This window comes from Cherax quadricarinatus, chromosome 23, assembly GCF_038502225.1.
Source record: "Cherax quadricarinatus isolate ZL_2023a chromosome 23, ASM3850222v1, whole genome shotgun sequence".
NCBI lineage: Eukaryota > Metazoa > Arthropoda > Malacostraca > Decapoda > Parastacidae > Cherax > Cherax quadricarinatus.
In genome coordinates, this window is record NC_091314.1 from 19,701,138 (window position 1) to 19,715,891 (window position 14,754).

At 39.7% G+C, this 14,754-nt stretch overlaps 1 protein-coding gene across 3 annotated transcripts in view; it reads right to left on the bottom strand.

Annotated features, from left to right (window-relative positions):
- Positions 1–119: 119 nt before the first annotated feature.
- The window catches only part of LOC128685747 (ankyrin repeat domain-containing protein 17-like), a gene marked incomplete at its 3' end in the record, with an annotated part of 256,077 nt that continues 241,442 nt past the window's right edge, over positions 120–14,754 (bottom strand). For all 3 annotated transcript variants that reach the window (XM_070088008.1, XM_070088007.1, XM_070088009.1), the window contains 3 exon segments: positions 120–375; positions 738–3,017; positions 3,131–3,330. In XM_070088008.1, coding sequence (XP_069944109.1) covers positions 120–375; positions 738–3,017; positions 3,131–3,330 — 2,736 coding nt within the window.

A 14,754-nucleotide genomic window follows, 5' to 3' on the forward strand; every position in this document is an offset into this window, starting at 1 on the left:
TGATTGATCATCTCTAATTTTTTAACAATTAAAACTGTCACAAAAACATTTGTTTATATTAAAATTTGTTGCAATACAAACTGACATCTGAAAGAGTTCACCAAGGTATCCACTCTTACCTATGTTCGCGCCTCGAGTAAGTAACAGCTGCACTAACTCTTCGTGGCCACCTGCACATGCCAGCGTCAGAGCTGTGTCGTGGTTGGAATCAGTCTCTATGTCTACATCAACCAGATGAGAGGGTATTGCAGCTGGATAATGGCATACTCCTCCTGGTCCTATGCCCGTTGATCCAGTGTATGGAACACTCCCATCGCTACCCATATATGGAACTGACACTGGTACTCCTCCTACCCCCAACTGACCACCACTCACCTATTAAAAGGTAACTGGTTAATAGAAAATTGAAGTCTATGTAAAAAAATTTTTTTAAAGAAGTATTACATAACACTGCAAAACTCAAAGAAGCCTAGGGCAATACTATTTTCATTTTAAGATGAAACTACTGTAGTTCATTTTAAATCCTTTAACTGTTCAGTTGCATTAATATTTATTTACATATTTCTACAACTCCATTAAACAGCTGCATACACTGGCATGACTGATAAAAAAGTGAATGACAATGAAAATGCTTCTCCTTTTTTGGGTCATCCTATTTCAGTAGGAGACAGCCAGTTTATTAAAAAAAATCAAATAAAATTATTAAATTACAACAAAAGGTTATAAATGGCACTTACCTGGGCAGCAGGTGTGGTTATCATATCAGGTAATTGGTCATTCAGTATTTTGGCTGGAGCTGCTGGAGTAGCAACCATTAAGCCTGACTCAACTTGCAGACCTTGGCCAAAGGTGGTTACAGGTCCATTGGTAAGAGGAAGGGTGCCAGATGGTGCTGCAATGTTAGCAGGAAAGTGGGCCATGGTGTGGGTATTGGCATACACCACGCCCTGGGCTGCTTGATCAAGAGGTAGGCCTGCAGCAACAGACTGGTGATGTGTAGTAACATCCTGTACAATTGCACCATCTGCACTGACAGGAAGTGTGTAATGACCATCTCGCTCTTGCTTGTTAACACTGCCCCGAACCTGCTTCTTACTTTTCTTGGATGGCTGACTGAGTGAAGCAGAATGAGAAACCTGTTGCCCTGAAGGAAGTGTGCCTGCACTAGTATGCAAGAGTGGTCCTAAAGGTGGTCCCCGCTGCTGACCTCCGCTCTCTCCTGTATTTACTCCTATTTGTGGCGAGTGTAGCAAAAATTTCTTCACTTGAGACTTGTTAGAATGAGGAACTCCTGTTACAACAGAACCACTTGTATTGGTATTAGTGTTACTACTACTGCTGCTAGCTGAAACTCCAGAGGAACCTACCACTTGCAGCTGCTGTGCAGCTACTGCTGCAGCAGCTGCAGCAGCTTGACTGGTGACTGGCTGGTTGGCTACTGCCTGTCCCATCCCCAAGGCAGACAAGTGACCATATTGCAGAGGCACAGAGCCTGTGCCAACTTGGAAGGGTGCAAATTGTAGATGAGGAGAGGGTACAACAGTAGTGGGAACAAACTGCAAACCTGTGCCTGGGGCCGGCCCCAACCCCGTCGACAGTTGCAGTGGAGTGACTATTGATGTTAAAGGAACAACTTCCGCTCCGCTATCAGCATCACGGCTCGCACTATCGCTTTCTAACTTATTTAAACCAACCCCACTATTAGCCACTTCTTCATTTGGTAAAAGCCCTGGACAATCACATTCTGAGGGAACACTACGTTTTTTATCCATTTTTCCTCTTGGTACAGTAGTATCAATCTTGTTCTTGTTCTGGCAGCTCTGGTCATGAGTAGTTTCAACAAGAAGTGGTGGAGGAAGGGGAGGTGGAGGTGGTGGAAGGCATTGTGTTGCTCCATTTGAAGGATGCAACACACCTGGAGGAGGTGGAGGAGGTAGGGATGTTACAGTCCCACCTGGAACAAGTAATGGTTGAGAACCTAAGCCACTAGCTGGACAACTATATGAACCATCAACCCCATGGCTCAGCTGTACTGGTTGAAGCTGTAACTGCTGTACAGCTTGGCTGCGCTGAACCATCATCTGCTGTTGGGTATTATGTTGCTGCTGAGACACTGGTTGCTGCTTCTGCTGCTGGAGTTGAAGTTTCTTTTTATCTGCCTTCTTTGATGGTATCATTTTAGGTCTTTCCGAAACAGGAACATTTCCAGTTGCTGGCCCAGAAGAAGAAATATTGTGTGTTGGAAGAGAAGGTGGAGAAGCTGGAGTATGATACACTGATGAAGCCGAGTAACCGGCTGTTTCTTGAGGGCAAGATCCCCCAGGAAACATTGATGAAGGTACTTGGGCTCCCTCAGCTGGAAGTGAAATTGGCAACTGTGCCGCAGAAGCTGCCCCACCATACAGGGACACCACTGGGGGTAATTCTGACATAACTACACCTGGGGGTAAACTTGCCCATCCAGTGCCAGGAAGGAAGCCTGTCTGAGTTTCCACAGTATGAGTGGCAATAGGTACATGGGTATGCAAGGATGCAGGAGGATAAACAAGAGGAGCTGCCAAAGAGGTGCTTCCTGCATTGATGACATTACTCGTGTTGCTATTGGTACTGCCGCTTGCTAAGGTAGTGATGGATGTCCCACTCATGTTACAAATGTTTCCCACAACAGAAATACTACTGCTAGTGGTAATGCCAGTGCTGTTACAGCTACTGCTGCTGCTGGTGCTTCGTGGGCTATCATAGTTGCCACCAAAAGGGATTACCTTCCCTTGCAATTCTCTCTCCACCCTTTGCAACTCTTCAAGAATTTGCTGTTTTTGAAGGATCTGCTCTTCACGATTTTGGTGAGGTTGCTCTGCCTTCCTTACAAGGTTGTCTACATACTGGTCTAAACGATCACATGGTCGTAACTTTGCACTAGCCTCTTCCTGATTTGCAGGTGGAGGCGAAGTTGGAGAGGTCGGAGTTAATAGAACATAATCACTATTGGTTGCATTATTGGCAGATGTAGCTTTTGCCTGAAAATATAAAATATTTTTGTAAGTTAAACTGTAATGTTAAATACATGAATAGATTATGCTTGAAAATTTACTTTAACAATGTCAAAAGTTGAAAGAGGAGCTTTACTCACGGTTTGAGCCTCGCTGGTGCTGGTCTTGTCCCCAGTAGTAGCAACAATGGGAGAGGTAAGGCCAGGAGTCATGGTGGTAGGTAACACAGACGTGGTGGCAGGTTTACGATTGGTCTTACTGCGATTTACCTTAGTCACCGACGCTTGAGTACCAGTGACTGTAGTTGATCCTCCTGGTAGTCCTCCATCTCCTAGTCGAGCTATATTATACAATTACAGTGAATGTGCATTATAAAATTTATATCAATAGTAGCAGTACAAAATTATCTCACTATATGTGATTTACAAAGCACTACTATGTAGCCTTACTTAACTTATCTAATTTGGAAGCTTTAAATCACTTGCAGTTTAAATAAACAAAGCCATTGCGAGTTTCTCTTCGTGATTTTCATACTATAGTACTGTATATCTGGTAATACAATACAGATTTCCCTCACTTTATGTGGATTCACTTTAAATAAATTCAGTATTACATGATGTTTTATTTCTACTGGTAATTTTGTGTGTGATATACATTTTCTTTATGCAATTTGCAATGTGTATCAAAGACTTCTTATGGAGAATTAAGTGTTTATTGCCTGATTGAGCTTAGTATAGCTGACTTGGCCCTGGAACACATCTACAGCATAAAACAAGGGACACCTGTAATTGCAAAATAAAACATTCTGAACATCTGGTATTCATTGTTAGCAAATGCAAAGTTTTATTCAAGGTTAACATTCTTACCAGAGAATAACACACTGTTGCATACAATAATAAACAGTGTCTACTGTCATATTTGGTTCTCAGAAAATAGCTACTTTTCTTTACGTACAGGAGAACCCCTGTATCTGCAGGTTTGGTTTCTGCAGTTTCAGTTATCTGCTGTTCACCGTGGTCCGAAAATATTAAGTGAGGCAGCAGGATTTGACTAAAATTTTTTAATAGTCCGATTTCAATGATTTTTTTATTGTAATTTAAAGTGGTGGTGATCCAAAGGGTATACTAGAAGACTGAAGATTGAAGACTGTCCAAATAAGAAGGGAAAAAATAAAATTATTTTTGATAAGGGAAAAAATAAAATTATTTTTGATATGGGAATACTTTGGTAAAATTTGTGCCAAATTCTTAATGTTTAGGATGTTGTAGTTGACTTCACATGAACAAGTTAAAGGTAAAGATGAAATGTATAAAAGGAATTGAATGACATTATACTGTATCCCCCAAAATTCTTCAATTTTTTGTTTTTGTACTTTAAAATAAATAAAACAAATGGTAATTACTATAACAAATTCCCTTCATGGGATTGTAAAACTGTGATTCCTGAAAAAAAAAAAAAGTGAAAATATTATAATCTATTCATACATAACAAAGAAAATTTGACTAATAACTTACCTGAGATAAAAACAATAAAATGTTACTAATGGATGTGAAATGTCATGAGTGTCTGCATCCTTTCCTCACTTATCACTAGCCTAATACATCACAATGCCTACACCATCACCTCACTTCATCATAGGCACTGTATCATCATCAAATCATACCATTGTAACAAGAATGGAGAAGCTGGCAAGTACCCACATTAGGCTAAGATATGCTTTAATTAAGTGGGAGGTGGCTGTACTCGGGCAAGCAGGTATGAAAACCATCAAAAAAACTGTGGTACCTCGAGTTTCGAACAGCTCCCAACTTGAACATGTAAGTGTATTTTTTGTAAGTGCTTTTGTAAGTGTATTTTATGGGGTTTGAAACGGACTAATCTAATTTACATTATTCCTTATGGGAACAAATTTGTTCGGTATCAGCACTCGAACAGCCTTCTGGAACAAATTAAGTTCGTAACTGAAGGTACCACTGCATTTGAAAAAAAAATTAGGTGAGTAAAGCTTACCAAAAAAATAGTTCAACAATCTGGTAATGTTTTAGTTTAAATCTCACTTTCGTATGATGTTTTTTAAGAAAATAATAACGTAATATTCATAATAATACAATGATATTAATAACAATTAACCCCTTTGTCATCAGTGCCAGTGTTCTACAGGTTTGCAGTCTCTGTGCCGTAGTAGGACACCACAAGCTCAGCTCACTCAGATGAGCTGCGAGTGGTAAATTTAGGCCTAGATGTGAAAGAATGGGTTGATGTGGTAAGTGTGATCACAAAAATAATCCTGCCCCATGCAGTGCATAATGGAAAAAAGCTACGACCATGTTTTTGGTTAAAAATAGCAACTTTGCGGTATATTTTTGGATTTTTTTTTATGGTCATATTCTCAGTTTCTTGGTATCATTTGATAGAATGGAAGAAATATTACAAAAAGAGATACGCCTTTATTGGTTTCAGGACTGGAAGTAGCTTCAAATTGAGATCAAAGTAGCAGAAATATTAAATTTTTGCCAACATTCCAGAGTAAACAAATTGTCATTCATCCAACTGGTATGTCTAATATGCATTCATGAATGCACTGACAATGTTTATACAATTATTACAGTAATGCATAACAGTAAATCTTCTATTTTTTGTGCAAAAAAAATTCTTCGTAAATATTCAAAATGCAATTCATGTGTAAAGCCTGGGAACATAACTAATGAACAGAGGAAATGTTACTTTAATGCCAGGAATGCTTGCTGTATTCTAGACCCTATTATGAAACTGGCAAATTTTTAAATTTGAGTAAAACTGGCTAAATTACTAATTTCTGATCACTTTATTAGGTAGTTGAAATAGTTGATTGGGCAGTTTCTTGTGCTCAATCGATAAAATGAAAGACATACTAGTGAAATAGTATGAATCTGGTTGACTGGAACAATGTAACTGGCCTAAAAGAGGACTCAAAGTGGGCAAAATCACCGATGCAAAAAATATCACTGACAGTAAAATTTGAGAAAGCCAATTTTGTACCTTTGTTTTATCACCTTTAGAAAAAAATTCTCAAACATTTAATAAGAAAAAAAAAATTTTTTTTTTAACCCTTTGACTGTCGCGGCCGTATATATACGTCTTACGAGGTACCATGTTTGACGTATATAGTATGCTCATAAATTCTAGCGGCTTCAAATCAAGGAGGAGAAAGCTGGTAGGCCCACATGTGAGAGAATGGGTCTGTGTGGTCAGTGTGCACCACATAAAAAAAAATCCTGGAGCACGCAGTGCATAATGAGAAAAAAAAAAAACTCCGACTGTTTTTTTTTAAATTAAAATGCCGACTTTGTGGTCTATTTTCGTATAGTATTTATGGTTGTATTCTAGTTTTCTTGGTCTCATTTGATAGAATGGAAAACATGTTATAGAAAAAGAGATGATTTTGATAGATTTTACTATAAAAAGAACCTGGAAATGGAGCTCAAAGTAGGGGAAATGTTTGATTTTTGCCGATGTTCAAAAGTAAACAAATGACATCATTGTCCAATAAATGTCCAACTAGCCATTCTAATATGCAGTCATGAATGGGTTGATGTTATTTATACAGTTATTACAGTATTGCAGTAGTCTGCATAATAGTAAATCTTCTATTTTTTATTTGAATAAAAATACAAAATAGAAAGCAAGAGTAATATCAGAGGGGCCTGGAGACGTGACTGATGAACAAAGAAAACATTATTTTAGAGCCAGGAATGTCTGCATTGTTCATTCTGGACCTTATTTTGAAATTGTCATTTTTTTAATTTTCGTGAAACTGGCCAAATTGCAAATTTCTGACCACGTTATTGGGTAGTTGAAATTGGTAAATGGGCAGTTTCTTGTACTCAATCGATAGAAAAAACGGAGTTCTAAAGAAATAGCTATGAGTTTGGTCGACTGGAACAATGAAATTAGCCGAAAATAGGGCTCAAAGTGGACGAAATCGCCGATTTGTAAATATCGCCAAGGTCGCTAACTTCGCGAGCGTAATTCCGTCAGTTTTCCATCAAATTTCGTTTTTTTTTGGTGTCATTACAATCGGGAAAAGATTCTCTATCATTTCATAAGAAAATTTTTTTTTTTTTTTTTTTTTTTTTAAATTTTGCGACACCAGGAGACACCTCAGGATTGGGGGTTGCGACAGTCAAGGGGTTAAATTCTTAAGACACTCGACAATTTTCAGATCGGGGATCTGGACACTTAAAGGATTAATAATAAATATATTAATAATTAATGACTCAGGAAATCGTAATGACACGATTGCAAACAAACCATACAACGGGTGGGGATAGAACCTGCAATCAGAGAGCCTCGAAACCCCAGACCGTCGCGTTAGCCACTGGACCAGCCCGTTATATGATTTGTTTGCAATCGTGTCATTACGATTTCGTGAGTCATGTTAACGGCTTTGAGTGGACTTGAGCTAGAGTTCGTCACGGCCACGCTAGCTGGAGATTTGTCTATAAAAACTTGCATTTGTGGTCACAGTGGTGCCTATGCTAGCCTTCCTATGGTGTAGAAATATACCTAGTTGGACGAATCTTATTGTGGCAAGCTGGTCCAGTGGCTAATGCGACGGTCTGGAGTTTCGAGACTCTCTGATCGTGGGTTCTATCTCCGCCCGTTGTATGGTTTATTAATAATTAATAAAGGAGGAAAGTTGAAAGTGGACATAGATAAGAGTAAGGTGATGAGAGTATCAAGTAAATTAGGTAGAGAAAAATTGGATATCAGATTGGAAGAAGGGAGGATGGAAGAAATATGTTCAGATATTTGGGAGCAGATTTGTTGGAAGATGGGTTTATGAAGGATGGGGTAAAACATAGAACTGATAAAGAGTAAAAGGTGGGTGGTGTATTGAGGTATTTGTGGAGACAAAGAATGCTATCCATGGAGGCAAATAAGGGAATGTACATGTGAATGTTTCAAGTTATTCTTTGACGAACCCTTGATGAAAATTATTGTCAGGGAAAGCAACAGATACTTCAAGTACACCATGCCAACACAATACTTTCAGCAAAATCATGCCTACACCAGTGGAAGGAGACAACTGTGGCTGAGAAGTATCTTTTCTTTGCCACAATAATGCTTATGCCACATGTGTATAAGCACAGTGTCAAATCATACTGGTCAACAGACCATCTGATTGCAACCCTAGGATTCGGTGATATAATGCGAGTGAATTGATTTGTGCTACTATTACGTATGCTTCACTTCTCAGACAAAACCAGGTCTGACAGAAACGACAGGTTTGCTGCCAATGACATCACGGCATTTCAGTGGCATGACAAACGAGATGTCACACTGTTGTCATCAGTTCATCCTAACGAAATGACAAACTCTGGCAGGCAGAATAGACACCAATGAACCCATTCTAAAACCTGCAGCTGTGATTGATTACACCTTCAATATGCGTTCAGTGGACAAATGTGATATGCAGATTGGGTTTGCTGATTGTGTTTGCCAGAGTTGCAAGTGGTATATAAAACTCTTTTTCTATCTGGACATTTCCATGTTCAATGCTTATAATATGTATAAGATGAGGACCAGAAACAAACCACCATATGGCAAATTTTGTTTGTCTGTCATCAGACAAATAGTATTCAAGTACCAGAACAACACCTGCAATAGAAAACCGCCCACTAAATTATCAACAACTACCTTCTTGTCTGAAGCATGGTGATCACTTCCTAATAAAACTGCCTGCTACTGCTTTCAAGAAAAAGGCTCAGAAGAGGCGTTATGTCTGTGCACATACAAAAAAAAAAACGCCCACAACAATGCAGACACATTTGTTTTGTGTGTGAGGAATGTAAAACACCACTGTGCACGACACCGTGTTTCAAAGACTTCCACAGGCTGCAGAACTTCTAGAAACATGTCCTGTGACTGTGTGTGTGTATATAAAATATAGAAAAATAGTAACAAAACATTTTATATTGTTCATTTGTGTAAACAAGTTTTGTAAACAATATAGTGACAACAGTGTTTGTGTAGTTATTATGTAGTAAAGAAAGAAAAACTTACAAAATAGTGCTCATATTGGTCTCACAGGCCATAAAAGTTACTTGGAAAAAAAAAAAAATAATAATAGAAAAAAGTAGAAAAAAGTAAATAAAAAATTACCGGGTGACCGGCAGTCGGTGATGATGCCACAAAAAAAATTTTTTTTTAGCCTATAATGTTTAGAAAAAAAAAAAATCTTTTCATAAGAAAAAACATTTTTATTTTAAACGTTTCAACCCTGAGAACAAGTCTGGGAGAGGACGTGTCAACCCTTTCAGAGAATTCGTAGTGTGGAATTATTAAAAGTATTGTTCAGAGCAGGGCTGTGGAGTCAGAGTGGGTAAAATGTAATTAAAAGAGTCGGAGGTGCTATAAATAAAGGACATGGAGTCGAAGGCTTTATGTGCCAACTCCACAGCCCTGTTGACAACCTGCCTGTGGACAATGTAGTGGTAAAATTAGAGGCAAACGCTCATGGCTTAGTTAGTATGCTTCTAATACTGCCTATACCGTGCTATATTGAGACTCGATGGGCCCCCAGTGCCACCTTAACCCCCTCTCCCTGTGGCCACACCCTCGCTGTACACCCAGCAACAACCCCCCTTCCCACAACCTCCACCTATACCACCTGTCCCTATAATTGCCCCACAGCCACATGCCTTCACCCTCACCATCCCAACCAACAACCTATCCCCCCACAAACTGCCCATACAATTTTCCCCATGACCACACGCTTACACCTATACCCTTCCCCACAACCACCATTCTCTCTCAGCCACATTCCCACTATGGCCTCACCTGCACAACTCATGTGACTTTTCACTCTGCATACCTAATCATTTAGTTACCCACCACGTTCATTACCACCAACTGCACAATTGCCCACCCAGTCATCCACCATCCAATCACCACCCACACCAGGCCACTGACAAGCACGCCTTTCACCCACACCAGGCCACTAACAAGCACGCCTTCCACCCACACCATGTCCCAGAGCTTCAAGCCCACATGACCCCACACCTTACTCATGCTTTCACTCACCACTCCCCCACAGTTTCTAGCCCTAACAGCCCCACTCTCATACCTTACCCATGTTTTCACACCCCACATACCCTAACATGCCATCTACACTCGTAACATGTAGCCACCAACCATTCTAATTACTGTCTACACCAACTGCACACTCACCCGTACAGTCACTCATTACCCACATTGGGCCACCAATACTGCCACCCACATAGTCATCATCATACCACCTCATTACTTCTGGCCTCCATCCCTACCCCTCCAACACCCAATATCCTTCACCTCCAAACACCAGCTTCCAGCTGTATGTATATAAGCATAAAACAACTTATATATAGGGTTCGCTACTATCTACGGTTTCGAGCATCCACGGTAGGTCTTGTCTTGGAACATATCACCCATAGATACAGGGGGAGCATACTGTATTTGTCTTTTTCCAGATAACCCTAGAAAGATACAACCACTGGCCCTTTCAGGGCTATTAAACTTTGGCCACTGACCCTACCCAAACTACATGAAGACTATGCACTGGCTTGACCAGAGACCCCAGGCTGGTTCACTGGCTCAGTTGGGTTTAAGACTGGTTAGGTTATGGCTTGTATTACTAAATGATGTACCTTCAACTTTAAATAACAATAATAATTGTTTCACTCCTAAAAGATGTTACACCTCCCTGGCCAGTGCATGAAATCACTGCCTATCATTCTTCATCAACATTTAATAGCTCCTCAAAATATTCCCGTCATCTTTGCGATACCTTCAACTCCCAATCTAATAACTCTTCTGTTTTTATCTGTCAACTGTCATGTAGCTCAATTGCTAATGCACTCAGCTCACACACTGAGGCCCAGGAATAAAATTCCCAGTACAGCTGGGAAAACATTAGGAAGTGGTTTCCATGAGACACCTGCCATCCCTGTTCATCCATCAGGAAAATGGGTACCTGGGTGTTAGTCCACTGGTGTGGGTTGCATCCTGGGTCACAACTGACCTAATTTGCCCGAAATATTCTGCATAACGAGGGGCTTTCTATGCAGCTATGCAGTAGTATGTCATTGATGTTAGTTAGCCCTGTATACTTTGTAAATGTACTTGTAGAAATAAAGATATTATGCATTCCCTAGAGGGTAAAGCAGCTGGGATTGATGGGATCAAGGCAGAAATAATAAAAGTAGGTGGGGATATAGTTTTAGTGTGGCTGCTACTTTTGTTCAATGTGTAAGAGAGAGGAAGGTGCCTAGGGATTAGCAGAGCATACATAGTTCCTTTGTATAAAAGAACAAGGATAAAAGTGTGTAAAAAATCTAGGAAAATAAACCTGCTCAGTATATCAGGTAAAGTGTATGGGAAAGTTATTATTAAAAGAATTAAGGGGAAGATGAACAGACTTGCTGATGAACAAGTAGGCTTTAGGGAGGGTAGGGGATGTGTGGACCAAATGTTTACAGTGAAGCATAAAAGTGAACAATATTTAGATAAAGGTCAGAGTTTTTGTTGCACTCAAGAATTTATAAAAGGCATATGACAGGGTGAATTCTTCCTCCATAAGCCATGCATGTTGTAAGAGGCAACTAAAATGCCAGGAGCAAGGGACCAGTAATCCCTTCTCCTGTATAAATTACTAAATTTAAAAAGAAAAACTTTTGTTTTTGTTTTTAGGTCACCCTGCCTCGGTGGGATACAGTAGGTTCGTTGGAAAAAAAATATGATAGGGTGGATACGGGAGCAATATGGTAGATGTTGCAAATGTATGGAACAAGTGGAATGTTACTGAAAGCAGTGAGGCTCAGATTAGGGTATGTAGGAGAGAGGGAGATTGTTTTCCAGTAGTCAGGCCTCTGATAGGGGATGCACAATGTCAACATGGTTGTTTAACATATTTATAGATGGGATTGTAAAAAGTAAATGCTATGGTGTTGGAGAGAGGTGTAGGATTAAAATATGCAGAAATTAATAGAAAGTGGATGTTATCACAGCTGCTGTTTGCCAATGGCATTGTGCTTTTGAGAGATTCTGAAGAGAAGTTGCAAAGGTTAGTGGATGAAACTGGGAGGGCATGCAGAAGGCAGTTAAAAGTGAGCAAAGGAAAGAGAAAGGAGAAGAGGGTAACATAATTTAGGTAATGGAAGACTGGATATCACATTGGAAGGCGAGGAGGAGTATGGAGGATGCGAATCTATTCAGATATTTGGGAGTGGGCTTACCGGCTGATGGGTCTATGAAAAATGAGGTAAACCATAGAACTGATGAGGGGAAAAAGGTGAGTGGTGCATCGAGTCATCTGTGGAGACAAAGAACATTACCTATGGAGGCAAAAGGGAGAATGTATGAGAGTATGGTGGTATAAACACTTACATATAGGTGTGAAGAATGGAGTGTGAATGTTGCAGCAAGGAGGAGGCTAGAGGCAGTGATGTTGTGTCTGAAGGCAACGTGTTCTGTTAATACGTAGAGAATTTGTAGCTTGGGGATTAGGAGGAGGTGCGGGGTTATGAGAGGTATTATCCAGAGGGCTGAGGAGGAGTTGAGAAGGTTTGGACATTTTGAGAGGATGGAGCAAAATAGGATGACTTTTGAGATGTATAAATCTGTAGGAGGGAAGGTGAAGTTGGAGACGAGGTAAAGGAGGTTGTGTGTGTGTGTGTGTGTGTGTGTGTGTGTGTGTGAGGGGGACTTGGACATCCAGCAGGTGTGTCAGTATGTTAGATAGAAGTGGAGGCAAATGGTTTTTGAGACTTGATGAGTCATTGGAGTGTGAGCAAGTTAACAGTTGTGAAAGGATTCAGTGAAACAGGTTAGCTGGACTTAAATCCTGGAGGTAGGAAGTACAGTGCCTGCACTCTGAAAGAGGAGATGGGGATATTTAAGCTTGGAGGAGCATCTGATCTGTAGTATTGGTACACCTCTGTCAAGACAGTAATAAAATGAAGAATGGTGAAAGTGCTCCTTCTTTCTCAGGTTACCCTACTGTGATGGGAGACAACCAGTTAAAAAAAAAAAAAAAAAATTATTTTTGAGCAACTGTTCTTTAACCCTTTCAGGGACCAGACCACTGGTCTGAGAATTGCTTTCAAGGTCTAAGAATTAAAAAAAAAAAAAATTCTTACGAAATAAGATAATCTTTTTCTGAAGGTAATGAAACCAAAAGTATGAAATTTGATGGAAAATTCACGAAATAACACTCTCATAAAGTTAGTGGTAGTGGCGATATTTATGCACTGGCGACTTCTCTCACCGAGTCCTATTTTAGGCCAATTACATTGTTCCAGTCAACCAAACTTGTATCTCTCTCACTAGTATTCCTTCTATTCTATTGAGAGGGGAACAAGAAACTGCCCATTTACCCATTTCAACTTGCCCAACAAAATGATCAAAGCCTGGTAATTTGACCAATTTCACACAAAATAAAAAAAAAATTGCCAGATTAAAAATAGGGTCTAAAATAAACAATGTAGACATTCGTTGCACTAAGACATCATTTCTTCTGTTCATTAGTTACATCCTCAGGCTTCTACATAACACCTGCTTTCCATTTTGGATTTTTATTTACACAAAATTTCAAGATTTACTGGTATGCAGACTACTGAATTGTTGTAATAATTGTGTAAGTAGTGTGAGCACATTCGTGAATTGTATTAGACTGGCCAGTTGCATGCATATTAGATGAGTAATGTAATTCATGTCCTCTGGAATACTGATAAAAGTCAAACATTTCTGATACTTTGAGCTTAATTTCAAGCTACTTACAGTCCTCGAACCAATCAAAACTATCCCTATTTCTGTAATATATCATCCATCCTATCAAATGATACCAAGAAACTAAGAATACAACCATAAAAACCACATGAAAATACACTACAAAATCACTATTTTAAATCAAATTAATTTTTCCCCCCATCATGCACTTCATAGGGCAGGATTTTTTTCATATGGTACACACTCGCCACATTCTCATATCTAGGCTCAAATTTGCCGCTCACTGCTTATCTGAGTGAGCCGAGCTTATCAAGTAGTTCTATGGCACAGACCCTAAGCTCAAACCCGTAGTACTGCAGCACAGACTACTAAGTGGTTAGAGTACAGTACAAGCGCTCACACACCAAGCCATAACTGCAGCAACGATAAAGAAGAAATTATATTCAAAAGTGACAATTTGATCTATGCACTTTTATCTGAGACTTGAAAGCATGAACAGATTCCTGATTCTTAACAGACACTGGCAACCTGTTGAACAATCTAGGAGCCACACAAGGAAAGATTTTCTGCACACGATTCCTCCCCAATAGCATGAGGCTCAATCACTAAAAGGGTCAGAAACATTCCCAAAACTGATGTAAAAGGCACAAGCATATCAGCAAGAGATTTGGCTTCATTAGACTTAATAGCTTGAACCCTTTGACTGTTTCGGCTGTACATATACGTCATACAAGCCAATGTTTTTGATGTATTAATATGCCAAAATTCTAGTGGCTTCAAATCAAGCGGGAGAAAGCTGGTAGGCCCACATTTGAGAGAATGGGTCTCCATGGTTAGTGCACGCAATATATAAAAAAATCGGGGAGCCAGTGGTGCATTGTGGGAATGCCATTTCAGTAGTCCTTGTTCAGCATGCCTAGCCATAAGAAATATCTGACTCCCAGCGAATCTGGGACTCTTCTCTTCCCAAGTGATAGCTCTAACACAGATGGAAGTTTCAGTGAAGATGAATTTCATG